This window comes from Pinus tabuliformis, chromosome J, assembly GCF_031772625.1.
Source record: "Pinus tabuliformis cultivar Carrire ecotype Pingquan chromosome J, CPIR1, whole genome shotgun sequence".
NCBI classification, from domain to species: domain Eukaryota; kingdom Viridiplantae; phylum Streptophyta; class Pinopsida; order Pinales; family Pinaceae; genus Pinus; species Pinus tabuliformis.
Window position 1 is genome coordinate 1,497,165,095 of NC_142295.1, and position 18,272 is coordinate 1,497,183,366.

At 38.0% G+C, this 18,272-nt stretch overlaps 1 protein-coding gene across 1 annotated transcript in view; it reads left to right on the plus strand.

Moving 5' to 3' along the window:
* Window positions 1-15,829, plus strand: part of LOC149233099 (cyclin-T1-3-like) — a 50,954-nt gene extending 35,125 nt beyond the window's left edge. The window contains exons 3-7 of the mRNA XM_089379695.1: window positions 5,069-5,150; window positions 13,285-13,419; window positions 13,660-13,835; window positions 13,958-14,109; window positions 14,419-15,829. Coding sequence (XP_089235821.1) covers window positions 5,069-5,150; window positions 13,285-13,419; window positions 13,660-13,835; window positions 13,958-14,109; window positions 14,419-15,410 — 1,537 coding nt within the window. The 3' untranslated portion in view covers window positions 15,411-15,829. The remainder of the gene's footprint in view (window positions 1-5,068; window positions 5,151-13,284; window positions 13,420-13,659; window positions 13,836-13,957; window positions 14,110-14,418) is intronic.
* The last annotated feature ends 2,443 nt before the right edge of the window (window positions 15,830-18,272 follow it).

Genomic DNA, 18,272 nt, shown 5'->3' on the forward strand with positions numbered 1-18,272 from the left:
GTTCTTATGTTTTCTTTGAAACTTTTAAAGTTGCTTCCTTAGTAGTTGACTTTTCTTTTTCTGTCCTCATTTCATATGTAGTGAGAAACCCATGTAGCTTATCCATATATAGGTTTTCCAAATCCTTCATTTTTTACAATAGTTGAGATCTTTGCATGAAATCTTAATGGGAGAGATCGTAACACCTTTTGTACAATCATTGATTCTTTAACTTCTTCACCAAGTCCTTTGATAGTATTGACAATCTTATCGACATGAAGGAAGTAGGTTGCAATGTCTTCTTCATCATTCATCATTCATATTCAAGCTCTCAAATTGTCTTCTATGGGTTTGAAGCTTTGCCCTCTTCACCTTGCTATCTCCTTCATAGCTATTTTGAAGTTTGTCCCAAATGTCATTTACAAATTCACAGTTCATTATCTTGACAAACCTGATTCTAATAGGTCACATAGGATGGCATTCATGGCTTTTGCATTATTTACACAAGCCTTCTTACCACCTTGACTAGATGGAGGAGTTGCTAAAGCTTTATAACCACCCACTACCAATTGCCAAATGTCAAAACTAAGAGACATTAGATAAGTCCTAATCCTTATCATTAAGAAGGCATAATTTTTTCCATCGAATAATGGAGTTGTGCTTGTGAAAGAACCTTCATAACTGGCCATGGTCTATCTGAGATCTTCCTTCTAGTGGTTGGGCTGCTTTTAAAGGAACCCGCTCTAAAACCAGTGGTTGGATTCACACTTATACTGGGGAATTGAGTGAATCAGTGTAAGACAATTTTTTACTTATTTAAACATTCATGAGTCCTAATCAAACAATCTCACATATGCAACACAAGATATAAATGAAAACTTCTTTATAACGAATCTTTGTAGGAACCAACCTATTGATACAAACTTTGTAGGCATCAACTTATTGTTACAAACTTTGTGGGTGCCAGCCTACAGGGGACACCAATCCCCCATTCTGCAAGATTTGTAGGCACCAACCTACAGAAGACACCAATCCTCTCTGTTGCAAGATTTTTAGACACCAACTTATAAGAGACACCAATCCTCTTTGTTGCAGGTTTTGTAGGTACCACCTTACAGGAGGCACGAATCCCCTCTGCTGGATTATTTGTAGACACCAATCCTCGCTGCTACAAATATTTATAGGCACCAACTTGCTTCACTGAGTCTGCTTGCTACTTCTGTCTTCACCAGGTCTACTTGCTACTTTTGCCTTCACCATGTTTGCTTGCTGCTTTTGCTTTCACCAGGTCTACTTCTCCCAAAACTTCTTATTTTTGATCTCTTCCTAGGAATGAACTTGTACAACATGCCACATATCCCATTTTTGCAAACCTGATTTTGAAATTTTTATTTGAGACACTTCTATATGTTTCCTTGGATCTCTGAAATTTTTAGTCTAGAAATTCCCAAAAAATAAGTTATGGCAAGAATTACAAACCTACTTGTTTGAACTAGATTTAAGGAGCATTCAAGAACCCTAACTTCCACAAAGCATGTCTCTGAAATTATAGCAAACCAGTCTGATATTTGTGCCATGGGTACGTAGAAATCTCGCCATTGTCTCTTCAAGATTTCATAGTTTGAAAATCTCAGAAAGAAGGTTAAAGCAAAAATGCCAAGATGACCTGTTTGAAGCTGATTTCAAGACTATTCAAAAACCATAACATCCGTAGGGCACATCTCCAAAATTATAGTGAACCAAAGTTTGACACTGGTACCTAGAGATCTCACCTCTGTGTCTTTAAGATTTCATAGTATAAGAGGTATTGGAAGAAAATTTATAGTGAAAATGCCAAGTTTACTTGTTTGAAGAAGATTATAGGAGCATTCAGGAACCCTAACTTCCTCGTATCATATCTTTGAAATTACATTGAACCAAAGTCTAAAATTTCTACATGTACAAGAAAATATCTCTAATCCTCCAAGTTTAATGGTTTAAACTTTAAAACCTCCAAGAAGAAAAGTTATAGTGAAAGTCCAAGATGACTCATTCACTCTACAAATCACAGTTTTGATCCACCTTTAAGATCCCAAGAGTATTCTCCAACTTCAGTTGTGCACTTCAGATCTCTTCTTGCTTGGATGGTCTTTAAATGCACTCATCTATTCTTCATTTGTAGTGTTTCTACATTCATTTATGGGGTTGACTTGTAAAACTGGTTGGGCTGACCTGTACTTTCTAACTAGATTGACCTAACATAATCTTCCATATATTCTCATTCCTATAGAGTTAGAGGGAGTTCCATAAATGGTTGGAAAGCTATTAGAATAAGTTATTCAACCATATTTTTTATGCTCCCATTTGAGCTAGATATTTAGATTAAAAATGCCTTCAAAGATAGGGTATCCAAATTGATCATCAAGAAAAAAATGGGTAAACAATATTTCCAATAATATTCATCTTGCAATCTTCTTCTTGGACATTATAATCTCCCTTATATTTGACATCAATGTCAACAATATTTCCAACACTAGTGCAATCCACACTCATAAGTCAATTCATATTTGCAAAACATGCTCCTTTTCTTGTTACTATAATGATGTTACTATAATGATATAAATCACAAACAACCATTTCACAAGAGTTCAATCTATTTAGCCCCTCCTTGGATGTGCACATTTCAATTTTTGGATTAAAGATGTTGTAACGCTTCCAAATTTTAGCACTTTGTGTAATAAGATTTTAAAGTTCTTTCCCAATCTAGCATGATGATGGAAGTAATGGTTATCTAACTTATCCTTGTTTAAAACATAGTTTTAAAAGCTGGAATTGGGTTTTGAGCCAGCCACCTATCTAACTTGGATTGGAACTGGAACCCGATCAAAATGGGTCAAACAGATTTAATGAACCGGATATGAAAAAATACATAAAATAATTAATTTTTAATGAAAGAAATTATTTTTAAAATTTCAAACCATGATTACAAACCATTAGAGACAAAATATGCAAAGTTTGCTCATCTACATACCATTTAAGGATGAATATATCAAAATGACACCGAGTACAATACAATGATACATATCAACCACAAAGTACATAATGAGGCTCTTAGTGGCTTCTAGAGTTCAAAAACAATGCTGCAAGTTATTGGGCCACTAACCTACTACAAATCGCTCATCAAAATCATTATTGATTAACCACTACTAGAAATCGGATCATCAACAAGAGCTACATAAACATCATCTAGCTCAAAGTCTTCAGACTTGGATTGCTCAACCTTATATTGTGGTAGAAATTGAAAAGGTTTATCATGCCTAACCAATGATTTTGGTTTAATAGCATGCGTAACCAATTATTTCGCTTTGAATGAAGGGTACATTTTTGTTAAGGCCGTGGTAAAGGTGTTCAACAATCAATACCACCAACATCAAGGTACATAAAGGGCTTCATGTTCTTGATCAAATGCAAATCCAATGTCCTCGCACATGGCAGAATCAAATGGAAACATTGCAGTCCCCCAAACCCTGAAATCCGAAAACTATTAAGTTTGCTGATTTTGAGTGAAATCTAAAATTCTAGTTTCTCCATATGAAAACCAATGAGGTTGAAATCACTCTCAAACATTTTGAGTCAATTCATAGTAATGTTAAAATTTAAGTAGAAGGATGGAAATGAAAGATAAAGGAATTGTCACTTTTTCTTTAAGAATTTAACATTACCATTGATTGCTAGCATTGCTAGGGTTGACTTAGTTTTTTTTGTTTAAGTTTAGGTTTGGTTTTATGGCTAAGAGGTCCTGTTTTGGAAGGAAAAACCCCGGTTTCTTCCAAAACCACTTGAAAAACCGCCATTGGTGATCTTGGATTCCCCACAAATGTCGAATCTAACCAGGCCGGTTAGGGTTAGAACCAACTTGTTAGAGCCGCGATATGTACCAATTAGGTAGGTACCAAAACGGTAAAAACCAACCCTCCAACTGGGTTTTCTACCAGTTTGTTAGTTGGGCCTATCTAACCGGCCGATTTGACGAGTTTCGAGTTCAGACTAACCTGTTTTTAAAACTATGGTTCAAAATATTTTATGAACCTAAAGTTTGTATTTAACTTCCTATTAGTCCAATCGACTCCTGAATGGCCTGCTGGCTTATTCTATACTCGTCGAATTTTGCCATTGTACTAAATCTATTTGCTACCCGGGGGGAATCCATTGAAAAACATTTATTTTGGAGCCGGTTATTTGATTAATGCTCAAAGTTATGTTAATTCTTTCCATTATTAAATGTTTGTAATATTATAAGCTAAGTCACATGATACAAGCTGAGTCACATAATATGAGAACATTTAAGGTGAAGGCCACGAAACTATAAATATGATACAAGGATACAAGACATGGGAGACGTTGAAAATTCGAATATTTATATGAAATAAATTAATCCTGGAAAAGTGATTTGGTGGGCATATTTTTATATATATTAAAAAATACAAATTAAAAAATATAAAGATAATTTTTTTCAACAATTAAATATTTACAAAATATCCAAAATCCTTCCAAATTATTTCTTACAAAATATTTAAATTCTCTTAAATTTATTTCACAAAACATTTAAAATTCTTTTAAATTTTGATTTTACCCATTATCTTCACAATGGGAGTTGAAATTCTTTTAAATTTTGCTTTTACCCATTATCTTCACAATGAGATTGTGTCAATGCTCTTTCCCTACAACTGAAAGTGAGAAAATACCAATGATTTAAAAAAAAAAAAATCAGACACATGATAAGAATATGTGTGGAACACGTCTACTATTTGCCAAATAGATTATAAGAATTTTGTCTAGTATGTTGTTGCGGATGTTTGGCAATTGTGTAGGAAATCCATTATCTATCTTGTTTCTTTGTGCGAGTGCATATATTAATTAGATTTTGTTCTATTCGGTGATATTAATATGCACAAATGTTTCGTTGTTGTAAGTTCCACATATATGATCATATGTAAGGGAGATTCTTTTCTTAGTGTCATGAAATGAATCTACATGTTGACTTTGTCGTTTAATTTATTGATAAATTAATTTGTCTGAAAGAGAAATGATTGCTCTGTTTTTGCTGCAGGCCTCAGGTAACCATAGCAACAGCTATTGTCCTTTGTCACCGCTTTTTTCATCGTCAATCTCACATGAAGAATGATAGATACGTGAGTATGACAGAGCGCACATATATGCATATTTTGAATTGTTTTATAGTATGATTTATTTTTCCGTATTTTCATGGTAATGGGTTTTAGTTCGTTCAATTATTTTGAACTTTCAAAATTGGCCTTTTTTGGTTGGAGATGCTCATCTGATTTGTTAGTTTTTGTTTACTTTGTTTTGAAAGTTGTTTTTGTGGTTTCTGAGGTATGGGTGATAATAGCTTAACTTATCTTTGTAGTTTTTTTTTCCAATGATACTTTGACAGTGGTAAAGATATAAACTAAATACATTGTATGCTTTAATACAATCTTTGAACTTCATGGATTTTGCATTATCAGTGACCAATCTCATAAGATTGACATGAAGTTTTCATAAACGAAGACACCAATTTGTCACTTCCTGTTGACGTCATTTTTTATCATCAAATATTTGAAATAGCTGTAGCCTATATCTCTTGGTCAAGTAATTTTCAAACTCTAGCTGTGGTGTTGGGTTATTCCAGCTTCGAGGAAGAACTATTTTTCACTATGATCTTGTAAGTTTGAATTTCAAAGTGCCATGATCTATGGAAATATTATTGTTGCCATGCGCTTTATTTTAGCTGTCCCTGTTCGTATTTTTTAGGAATTAGAAGTATGTTTGCATGAGAACTAAAGGTTTAGAAGCACTTTGTTCCATATAATTTTTTCTTGTTTACTTTCATTCACAGTCCTGTTGGAGAAAAACATATTCTTGGACACAATATTGAGTACTTGGTATTGTAGACATTAGTGTGGATGTCCTATATAACTTGGTTGATTAAATGGCTACACATTTGAGCTGTTTCATAGTTCTTAATTGCATCAAATCCAAAATGTCACTCAGAGTATGTATCGGGATATATCTGTGAGCAAATATATAATTGCTTTTACATGCCAGTCCTGACATAACTGTAGGCTCCTTTATCTGCCAGTATTTCATACTAAGTAGCCAGGGACATAACTGTAGGCTCCTTTATCTACCAGTATTTCATACAAAGTAGTCAGGGTTAGCGAGTGTGGGACAATGACACTATTTCGGAAATCAGGGTGCATGGGGAGCATCAGATAGAGAATATAAAATAAATAAATATTTAAAACAAAACCAATAACGGTTAAAACAAAACCACTAACTGTTAAGGATAGCACTTAGGTCACTTAAGGGCCAGCAGTTTTGGAGTCATTCTCCTGAAGAATGGACAAGATTTAGCATCGATGACTCGTCAAAAGTTAATCCAGGTGTGGCCAGGGAAGGAGTTTTCAGGAAACCATCAGGGTCATGTCATGCTGTTCTACATCAATTCTTTGTAATCACAAAATGTAATCAAATATAATCAAAGCAGAAATGGAAGCCTTGATTTCTGGCATCTTGCAGTCCCTAAGGTCGGGATTCAAAAGCCTTTTTGAGGGGGATTCAAACGGTACCATAGATCATCTTAAGTACCAGAACAATGCTCCCGCCTGGAAAATGCCTTAACCAAATGTCACGGATTAGCACTCGCACAAAATCTTTGAGCTCTGCAGATCGAATGATTCAAAAGGTAAGCCAATCAAATTGCTTATTGGTTGGTGAATATGGCAACCTCAAACAAGGAAGATAAAATTCTAGTGTAAGATGATCCCCTATGATGGAGGAAGTCATAAAGGTGGTAACCTTCCTGCTGATGGACCCCCATACTTGTTTGATCATCCTTAAAGCTTTCCATTTGATGTTTATTCCATTATAGGTGTGGTACATGTTATCACTTACTGCAAAATTGTTCGAATGGTGCCAAATGATGTCAAAAGAATGCAAAATAGTAGAGATGCTTGCAGTCATCTTCCAAGCTGCAGAAGGACTCAACGCGTACATCGGACCCTCTCTAGTAGAAAGTGCTCTGAACAAGCTTTTCAACGACACGTGGAAATCGAAAAATGGACTCCTGGATCAAAAGATATGATCTGCTGAAGTTTCAAGGATTAAAGCCTTAGGAAGGAAAGAGTATCGGCGATCGCATATCTGAGGTCCACAATATTTGAGATCGCATATCGGAAGTTCAAAGATATCGACGATCGCAACATCAGAGCGTCAAAGATATCAGCGATCACATATTAGAGGTCAGAGATATCAACGGTCGCATAATCGAATGTCGCAATGTCAGAGGTCCAATATATCGGAGCAGGGAGCGTCAGAGCTTCGAGGAGATCGAAACATCGACAATCGGAGGATTGAAACTTCTGAAAGTGCAAAACCTTTAAAAAGTTACGATATTGTTAAAAGTTTCGATAGCGTTAAAAACTGCCGGGGAGCGCCGATAAGGATTAACAAAGGATTTCATTGCAAAACCAAAGGTGGACGAGCCCTTTTCTCGCTCCTCTAGTAGGACACGTGGAAACGGGGGAGCGCCGATAAGGATTAACAAAGGATTTCATTGCAAAACCAAAGGTGGACGAGCCCTTTTCTCGCTCCTCTAGTAGGACACGTGGAAACGTATGATTGGTTCTGATAAGCTACACATGGCAACACATATGATTGGTTCTGATAAGCTACACATGGCAACATATGATTGGTTCCAATAAAGCTACAGTGGCATCTGACGTCAGCATGATGTGGCGGTATGACAGGACACGTGACAGATAGTTTTGGCGATTTGAGGGGCCTAAGGGGGCAAATCTGGGTGGCACATGTCACCACTCAAAAAGTGCCACGTGGAGTGATGACGTCATATTGGAGGTTGAGGATGTCGGCACTTTATAACACCCTGGCGACTCCACTGTCATCTCTTTCCAAAATATGTGACATATGGAGTGAAACAGAAAGCCCTACTGATAATCTTCAGAAGCACTCCTCTCGAATGCCCTAGGCAGTGGTCTCCTATCAACCAGAGGCTTTCTCGAGGAGGTTTCTATATCTTCTGAAGCACTTGTGTGACAGGAGATAGAAAAAGCTACAACATCTTTTTGGCTTCGTTGTTGGGGAACGAATCCGAATATTTTTCCCTGGGTATGACAATTTTTACATTCCCTCTGTCAGGGGAGCAAGGGAAGTGTGGGTTGAAGATCTCTCACCTTGGCGACTCCACTATTAGAATCTTATTGTAAACACCCTGGCGACTCCACTGTCTATATCGTTATTTGGTCATCTTGGCTTTCAAGAGGCTTCGTACTCGCTTTGATGCTAAACAAAAAAAAACTTCCCTTACATTTGAACTTGAGATCACTCACCTAGAGGGTTTTCAAAATGGCCATTCGTGCATTCTTGGCCAACAAATTTGCCCCACTGGATTTTTCTTCTATTGCTGGTTATCCCCATCATGCCCCTTCATTTCGTGAATGGTATACCTATTTGCCTAGATTAAGTGGAAACACAGATAGAAATCCATGGACGAACTCCTTAAGAATTTTCATGAATGCATGGAACAATAGGGTATTGTTTTTGAAGATGTGAAAATGAAATTGTTCATGTATTCTTTAGATGAAGATTTTAGAGTTTGGTACAGAACACTACATCGTGGTAGCGTATCTTCCTTAAAGAGATTTTACATAGCATTTAATCATTTTTGCAAAAGATTATATCCATTGGATGCTCTGTTTGAAGATTGTTGTGCCCATTTTAATGTTGAAAATATTTTTAAGGTTAATGATCCTGCTGAATATGTTTGTGGGGCTCAACTCCAAGGAGACATATACTTGCATCAAGAAGCATCACCCAACAATGAAGAAAGGGAAGAAGGAGACGTCATCAAGCTGCAAACAAACCTTCAGAGGTCTTATTTTGCCAAATTTGATGATTCTCTTTCTTATGATTCGTATGAATCTGAAGGGATGTTGGCAATGCAGGAATACAACAGTCCCAGTCATGGGAAGCTGCACAAAAAGAGGAGGCCCACCATGAGGTTAACAAGGAGGCTCCAATTTACGATTCACATCCTTCACCTGGAGAACAAGTTCAAGAACCTTCTCCAATCTATGATTCAGATGATTTAGAGGAGTATAAGATGGTTGCAGACTTTCAAAGGGATTTGCTTACAAATAAGTGGGGAGAAGATGACCAACAACAACTTCTTCAAGAGGAGCCCAAAGTTGAAGAGCCAAGCAATGTCTGTGGCTGCCTGTTGCAGAAAGATTCCTCCCTGGAAACTGTTCAAGAAAGGGAGACAACTATAAATTTTTCTCATCAGTTCCATGATCCAGTAGTTGACTACATGGCATCTTTCTTTGGCCTGCAACAATATACATCAATTCCAAGGCCAATTAGAAAGTTCATGGAGGAGATTAAAAGAGCTGAGCATCAACTATCAAGTTGGGGGCACATATCAAAATTTTTGTCCAAAGATTTTATGTGGTACATGCTTGTTTTAATTTTTGAATTTCTAGAGAATGATGGCATAAGGTCCAGTACTCTGATGTTGGGCTGGTATCATTGGAAGGTTGACGTCACTTGGGTGAATTGAGCCCTATGCATAAGTAAGAGTTGTATATAAATAAATTCACTAGGTGAGCATTTAATTTCCAAGTTGTTATAATTTATAGTTCTGCATTTTAGTTTTACGGGGAAATGACTCCTAGCAAATAAAGTTCCATGGAGATTTTCTGGTTTTACAGGTTTGTATATTTTTGACTCCATGCCCAATGGTGAAGGCTACTAGTTTGTAGGTTCTCAGCACCTTGCCAACAAGGCACTGTCCCCAGTTGGAGCCAATGTTATCACTTACTGCAAAATTGTTCGAATGGTGCCAAATGATGTCAAAAGAATGAAAAACAGCAGAGAAGCTTGCAGTCATCTTCCAAGTTGCAGAAGGACTCAACACCTACATTGGAACCTCTCTAGTAGAAAGTGCTCTGAACAAGCTTTTCAACCACATGTGGAAGTCCAAAAATGGACTCTTGGACCAAAAGATATGGTCTGCTGAAGTTTCAAGGATTAAAGCCTCAGGAAGCAAATAATATCGACGATCGCATATTGGAGGTCAAAAATATCTGAGATCGCATATCGGAGGTCCAGAGATATCGACGATCACAACATGAGAGCATCAGAGATATCGACGATCGCATATCGGAAGTCAAAGATATCGACAATCGCATATTAGAAGTCAAAGATATCGGCAGTGGCAATGTTGGAGGTCCAATACATCGGAGCAGGCAGCGTCAGAGCTCAGAGGAGATTGGAACATCGACAATCGGAGGATCAATTCTTTTGAAAGTGCAAACCTTTAAAAAGTTACGATATTGTTAAAAGTTTTGAGAGCGTTAAAAATGGTCGGGGAGTGCCGATAAGGATTAACAAAGGATTTCATCGCCAAACCAAAGGTGGACGAAGCCTTTTGTCTTTCCTCTAGCAGGACACGTGGCATCATATGATTGGTTTCGATAAGCTACACACGGCAGCATATGATTGTTTTCGATAAAGCTACAGTGGCATATGACGTCAACATGATGTGGCGGTACGACAAGACACGTTGTAGGCAGCTTTGGCGATTTGAGGGGCCTAAGGGGGCAAATCTGGGTGACACGTGTCACTACTCAGGAAGTGCCATGTGGAGTGATGACGTCATATCGAAGGTTGAGGATGTCGGCACTTTATAACATTTGGCAATTGAAAAAGTGCCGATAAGGGGGCTCTGATATTAGGGCTGGCACACGGTCGAGAAGAACTCATAGAACCAAGGGCGCTAAGCTCTTAACAAAGGAAAAACGACCCCTAGGCAGGAACAAAATGCCCTAGCGCCTTAAGGCTAAGCCTCCGATCACCGCACCTAGTCCCGTGGAGGAAAATAGAAAGGGGCTAAATAAAAGGGGCCAAGGACATCGAAACTTTGTTTTTGTAATGACTTTAAGAATAAAAGTCCCGATGGGTAAAAGCTCCGATATAACACTATTGCAATAATACAGGACATATTGGGCTCCGATAGTGTAACACAAAGAGTTATGAGATGGATGAGCCATAAGCTACTAGATTGAATGTGGGAACAAAGGAGTTGGTCTCAGAAGTAATGGTGACTGTAAAAAATCACTGGGTCAAGGCAGCAAGGACCACGATCCACAGGAGTGTTGGGTCTGCCTTGAGGTGATACAAGCCATCTCTGTGCTTCAACGCACGTCTTTAGTGAAATAAATGGAGGTATGGGACTCAGGAAGCAATGTGCAGGTCACCTGAGAATTAATTTCTCAGCATTGAGCTCCACACAGTCAGACAATGAAGGACTGTTGGGCCGATCTCCGTTTCTATTCTGTGACAAGCAACCGACAGTTGATCGCTCCCAACACCACAGAGTGGGGAATTCAAGAAGTTAAGGTGAAAGTGACAGGTGAACCGATCAAGCAACTGAAGAGGAACATTGTGCCAGAGACGTGGCCTGATCAGAGGCCATCAATGGTAGGGAGATATTTTCCTCAACCATCATTTAGTTTTCTTTATGTCTATTATTCTGTAATTTTTGTATTTTCAAGAACAGAATCAAATCTGATTGTAATAATTTTGGGCAGAAAAACATTCACACGCCGAGACAGCTAGTCGATTAGCCAGCTGGAGCTCGACTGAGATATTTTGTAACTGTTGTTCAAAGCTCCCGCTCTCCTTATAAATAGAGGGTAGAAACACTTAAGAGAGGTTCCCAAATTCTGCACCCAAGAGGCCCGGATTCTGTGGTTCCACTTTGGTTCAATTTGCTTGTTCATGAGATCCCTGGGCTGATACAATTGCTAAATATAATGGACTGGTGATTTGGACTCCATCTTCAAGGATTAATGAAACTGTTTTTTTGATTTCAATAAGAGCAATGCGCAGTATGTTTCCCCTTTGTTTATCACTTCATGTATGTCTTTCCTCCTTTGAAATAGTGTAATGAAGCTACTGGTATCACTCTCCTTATGGTTGTATGTTTGCTGCTAAGTAGTAAAAAGTACCTGTGTCAACTACAAATTCACTTGTGTTATTTAATAGCCTACAGTACCTGTATGTGCACAGATTTACTTATTGTTGTTTGGTGACGAATGTATTCATGAGGCATAGAGTTTGAGACCTTAATTCACGCTCCACTCTTTCATCTCCTCACCCTTGCATATTTCTACTGGATATTGTTGCTTAGGATTCTGTGTTCTGTCCAGCCCTCTGCATCAATTCCCCTCCTTTCCTTCCTCTTGTTCATCTATACTACAACAACAATGTTAAGCTGCCTATTGTTGTGTGTCAGCCACCAGAACCAAGACATTTCTCTTTGAGATTAGCCATATTTACCCCTTGAGTATTTAGATCTATGTGTTTGCTTGAGTTTACCTTGATGAAGGACTATTGAACCAAGCCCCTGAATTATCTATTTTCAAACTACGTGACATATGGAGTGCAACAGAAAGCCCTACTGATAATCTTCAAAAGCACTCCTCTCGGATGCCCTAGGCACTGGTCTCCTATCAACCTAGAGGCTGTCTCTAGGAGGCTTCTATATCTTCTGAAGCACTTGTGTGATAGGAGATAGAAAAAGCTACAACAGTACCTTCGCCAAGTTATCCTCCCGGCCACGGAAGGATAAGATGGTACAGCTCCTGTGTGGATGGATAGTACAATCCTACTGGAGTCTACACATGTTACAATAGTTGAAGTAGGCTCAGTAGGTTCTGTGCTAGAAATGAAGGCTTCTGGTACATGGCAGAAGGTATCTGGCCACTTGGTTGAATCTGCATCTCTTCTTAAAAAAATTGTATACAATATTTTTTTCCTATAAGAAAACAAAAGGAAAATTTAATAATTTATTATAAGATTAATGATATCAAAGGACTCAACACTAAGAATTCATTATACAATTTTCACATTTAATACTCGTAAATGACAAGATCATAAGAGTGCTAAGTACATGTTGCAACAATTACATACACACATGTTCAATGGCATTTGCTCATCCATCATAATTTATAAATCAATAATGGAAACACTAAATAGTATGCCCAAGTCTTGTGTTGCTTCAGCATGATCATTGTTGAGATCTTTCGTCAAGAAGTCTATTGTTGGTGGTTTCTTGGTATCATTGACGACTTCTTTTGCACATTATTTTCATGCATGTCTTTTATGTTTTGAAGAAACTGTTGTTGCCAAATTTATCAGAAACACATTAGAAACTAATGGATACATGTGGCTTTATTGCAGACAATTGCAACTGCTTGCATGCTCACTGCTGGAAAGGTTGAGGAAGGACCCCCTGCATTTAAGAATATAGTATTTTACTCATTTGAAATTCGTAATAAGAAGAATCCTGAAATTATCCCAACTATCAAGCAAAAGGTGGGAGTTCTGCACAATGGGCTATTCTGCCTCTCTGTTTGATTTTAGTGTAAACTAGATGGCAATCATCCAGTATTTCCACTTGTCAAATCATCTTTAGGATGCATGCATTATACACTCTACCGAATACATAAGCATGCTTGGTTTCTTCATTGATTGAAGGATTGCATTTTTCTTCTTTGCTTCTGTTGCAGAATTATCTCTATAGCATTCAATTTAATGCTTTTACCTTGTCTGCAGGAGGTTTATGAACAGCAGAGAGATTTAATCGTGATTGCGGAAAGAGTTCTACTGTCGACTTTGGGATTTGATATGAATGTTCACCATCCTTATAAACCCCTTGTTGAAGCGATTAAGAAATTTAAGGTTGCTCAAAATGCGCTCGCTCAAGTGGCATGGAATTTTGTGAATGATGGGTAAGATTTTCTCTCTTTGTGGTTTTTTTAAATTCTTAATTGGGGTCCTTCAAAGGTATCCCGATTCTCTTTATTCACTTGTTTTGAGCTCAGTGGAATGAAGCAGTGGAAGGGGTGTGCAGGCTGCGCACATCTCTCTGCCTGCAATACAAACCTCACCATATTGCTGCTGGGGCCATTTTCCTTGCGGCTAAGTTTCTCAAGGTCAAGCTTCCCAATGATGGGGAGGTGGTATGGTGGCAGGCATTCGAAGTGACTCCAGCACAGTTGGAAGGTTTGCGGTTCACAATCTTCAGCTTCTCATAAAAGCCCCTTTTGATTGTTTTTCCACCTTTTTTTTCAGTATATTTTTTCTTTCTTTTTTCTATTCCTTGTGAGTTTACAAAATTATAGGAGGGGGATTCTAATGGAGGAAACCTAATTTCTGGGCTTTCAATACTATATGATTCCATGGATGCACTATAATCGATTGGTTTGGATTCTGCAATTTCAGTTTCATGCATAATAGGAATAATGCATCTAAGTTTGAATCCTGGTGTACAAATTGGGTGTTATATTTTCAGTTTATTTATTTCACATGCAGACATCAGCAATCAAATGCTCGAGTTATACGAGCAAAATGGGCCCTCTCCTGGTTTGCGTGGAAATGAGCCTGGTGGAAGATCTGGTGTGATCAGTCAAAATCTGGGCATTTCACAAGCATATGCTGGAGCAGCGCCTATAAGCGGCTGTTCTCAAGTTACAGAACGCAGTTTACCTGGAGGGGCTGATATCAGTGAGGATTCACAGCAGTTTTTGAATCCAGTTTCAAACAGTAGAGGCAGAGAAAAATTTGATGGTGGAGCAAATTTACAGAAGCTGAGTAAAATCAAACATTCTGATGTAAATGTGTTAGGCACTTCACAAGGTTATGAAAGAAATGAGCAAACAGGTTCAAGAAGGGCTGTGGAATTAAAGGAGTACAGTGATAACTCAGGGGATGAAACTAGAGTTAAGTTTGGCTGTCCTGATATTGAAGGAAAGCAGTCCTGGGCTAGCTTAGATGATGTTAATAAAGACAAGGTGAAGGCAGCCTTGGAAAAAAGGAGGAGGTCACGTGGAGAGGGAATGGATCCTCGACCTACTAAGCCAAAGGTTGACCTGATAGATGAAGATGATCTTATTAGAGAACTGGAAAGTGGCGTTGAAGCTGCTGCTCAAGCTGAAAAAGCAAAACAGGAGAGAAAAGAGAACTGGGCTAGGTCACTATACAGAGTAGAGCAGGAAGGCATAGAACTCAGAAAGGAACATAGGGATGAAGGTGAGAATAGAGGAAAAAGAAAAAAGTCAAACTTTGAGAGCTTCCCTGAGAAGAAAAGATCAAGATCTTCTGATTTTGTTCCAATGCAAGGGGAGCAGGAAAGAAGCCTTGCCAATATTTCCTATGATCATGCAGAGGAAGGTAAACTTCCATTCTCAAATCCGTATGAGCAGGTATCGAGATTGGATGATAAGTGGTCTGGGTCTCCAATGTTGAATCAAATTGAAAAGGGAGGAAGCCCTGCAAAATGGCGTGATTATGGAGGCCGTGATTAACTCAGACATGTGGGTCCTCATGAGAATCAATATCGACATAGCTATTAACATATTCATCATTATCATTTTACTCGACAGCAGCAGCAACAACATCAAGTAGATGTTGAGAGACACTACCACCGATACAAGGATAGAGATATGCAAGATGTTAATTACAATTAAAGTAGACAGCGATGGAAATGAAGCAAAGATGCCCTTTAGGCGCACATAATTGAGAACTATACTCTTTTTCCAGAGGCTCGTGTTTAATGCTTGCTGCAGGATGAACTGCAGTAAGTCTAGAATATATGATATTGGTTGGATATTATTTTCCATCCCCAATTCATTATACTATTCTTGTAATTGTACAGACATTGTTAATAAAGTTTTTATTGGTTTATTCAATGATATTACAATTAATTTACTAGGATATTTAGTTACCGAAGGTACATTCTGGGCTTTTATCTCAAGGATAAGCAATCACCTATCCATGATAGCATCGCCAACATCATGTGTCTTTTATTCATTCTACTATTTAGTAAGTTGTAACTATGGATGTATATGTGGCATGTGCCAATAAGACTGTCTGATCAAGTGCACTCTTTTTATCCTGTGTTTTACTGTCATCTTATCAAGTGCATTCTTTTTTTCCTGTGTTTTACTGTCATCTTATCAAGTGCATTCCTTTTTTCCTGTGTTTTACTGTCATATCAGGCATCCCGTAACAAAACTCAAAGTACATGTATTCCTTCCCAGCTAGGTTTTCTTCTCGTCTTGCTCTTTTGCTATAGGTTTGTGGCAATGGCAGCTGACATTCCCTGCTTCCCCCCATAAGGCACATTACTTTGGTCCTTCAGCAAATGTAATTTTAGATGCTATATGAGAATCTGCCATCTACATGTTGCCATCTGTTTGGGATTTCAACCTAATTGTATTTAGACGGTTTTGAGTTACATATCCATATTTTCTTTTTATTTTTTATATGACAGGCAACTGTAGGCCTCAGAGTAAAAATTAGATCAGAGGTTGTTCAAAGATCAAAAAGTTGAAGGTGGTGATGAAAATACATGAACAAGCTTGTCATTTAAATTTATATGAATTTTCAAAAGCCAGCAGCGATAAAATGTTTCAAACTTTCAACAATTAGGGTAAACTGTTGGAGAGTGTCCCCCACGGGCTCTGCATCCAGCACTGGTTGTTTAATTTCCTGTTGCACATCTTACTACCACTTATTCTTTCACTGGGGCACCGGAGTTCATCATTAGTTTATATAAAGAGCCGAGACTTTTGGGAACTTAGTTTTTCAGAGCATAAATGTATTTCATAATTTTACCATAGAAGGATGAGAAATGGACCAATTATGAGGTTCCCTACAGGAAATTTGGAAAATTTGTGTCAACATTCAGGTTTATACCTTATGAGATAGAAGGTGCTATTTGAACAGCCTCTGTCCATATCACTCTTTTATATCAAAATTATGCCAATTCTCATTGGTCCTGCCCACAGTTAAGCCTCATTCTGGATTCAGGATCAACCATTATTTCTGGTGGTCTACGGTGCAAAGCCTTCACAGCAGCAAATACATGCTGCAGCCCGTCAAATTCCAAGCCTGCCCACAACTATATGAGGGCTTTTCTGCTACCTATGTAGATGGTCCGCATTACATGGATTTGAAACCTGTAGTATGAGAGTTAGCTACCCCGTGGGCTGTTGAAAAATGTAATTAGTGTCGGTCTTCACAATTGTATTTGAGTCATGATGTAATGATGTAATGTATTTGTCAAAAGAAAGAAAATTAAATTTTATTATAAAAGAAATTGACTTATTAAAGCATGGGTTTTATGCTTGGGTCAATGGTTCTTAGGTCAAAGCTTCCATTGTAGGGTTTTAGGGTTTATGTCAAGTGTTCTTGTCCATGTCATATTGTAAAAGACCCTTCTTGGGCTTCGTCAATCAAGAAATAAAATTATTTTTATGTAAAATAGGTCATTTAGGCCTCCTCCACCAAGTTGGCCTCAACCTGGACAAGTCGGCCTAATTAGAGAGGCATAAACCACTATAAAAGGGCAGCAACTCGACTCATTTGGAGCACACTCACAACAAGTTCAATCTGCATTTGTTGGAGGGAGAAGAGGGTGTGAAATTCAAGGAAGGGGAATGAAACCCTAGCGAAGAAGGAAGTCTTTGTCAAACATAAGAAGTTGAATTTTCTCTCTCGTCTCATACATGCGAAGTTTCTGGGTTGCTGGAAGGGCTGAAATTGCAACTGCGCTGGGCCGAAATTCTGAAGCAGCAGGCGGTCAAAATTCTGGATTGTTGCTGGGTTGAAGCTAGTAAACAAGAAGAGACTATTGGAGTTTGCGAAATCATTTTGAAAGATTGACTTGGTGGAGGAAAAAGGTCTTTGGGGTCTAAGATCTTGATCTATCTCAATTTGATTTACTAGTGGAAGAGTTTCACTGGGTTTTCCCCTAGCGAGGGGTTTAAGCCCTGGTTGAGTGCCTACATCTGGTGTTGTTGATCTTCATGTTTTGATTTGATGATTGCTTGATGAAACTAAGATAAAAGAAGAACATAAAGAGAAGATAACAAAACTACAAGAATATCACAAATAATTATCAACATAAGAAAATATTTTTGCTTTCTTAATATTTATAACATGGTATTAGAGCTAAGTTGAAGAAGGTATCTTGAAGATCTACTGAAAGCGTACAAGGAAAAGTCATATAAGAGGAAGGTCTACCATAGAAGACATGAAAATGAAGTCTGAAAACAAACTAGAAGGAGCCTCCAATTACCGGGCATGGAAGAAGATGATAGATCTTATTCTTGCTAAGCATAAAGTTTTGAATCTTGTTCAAGGAAAAATTAAGAAACTTATAG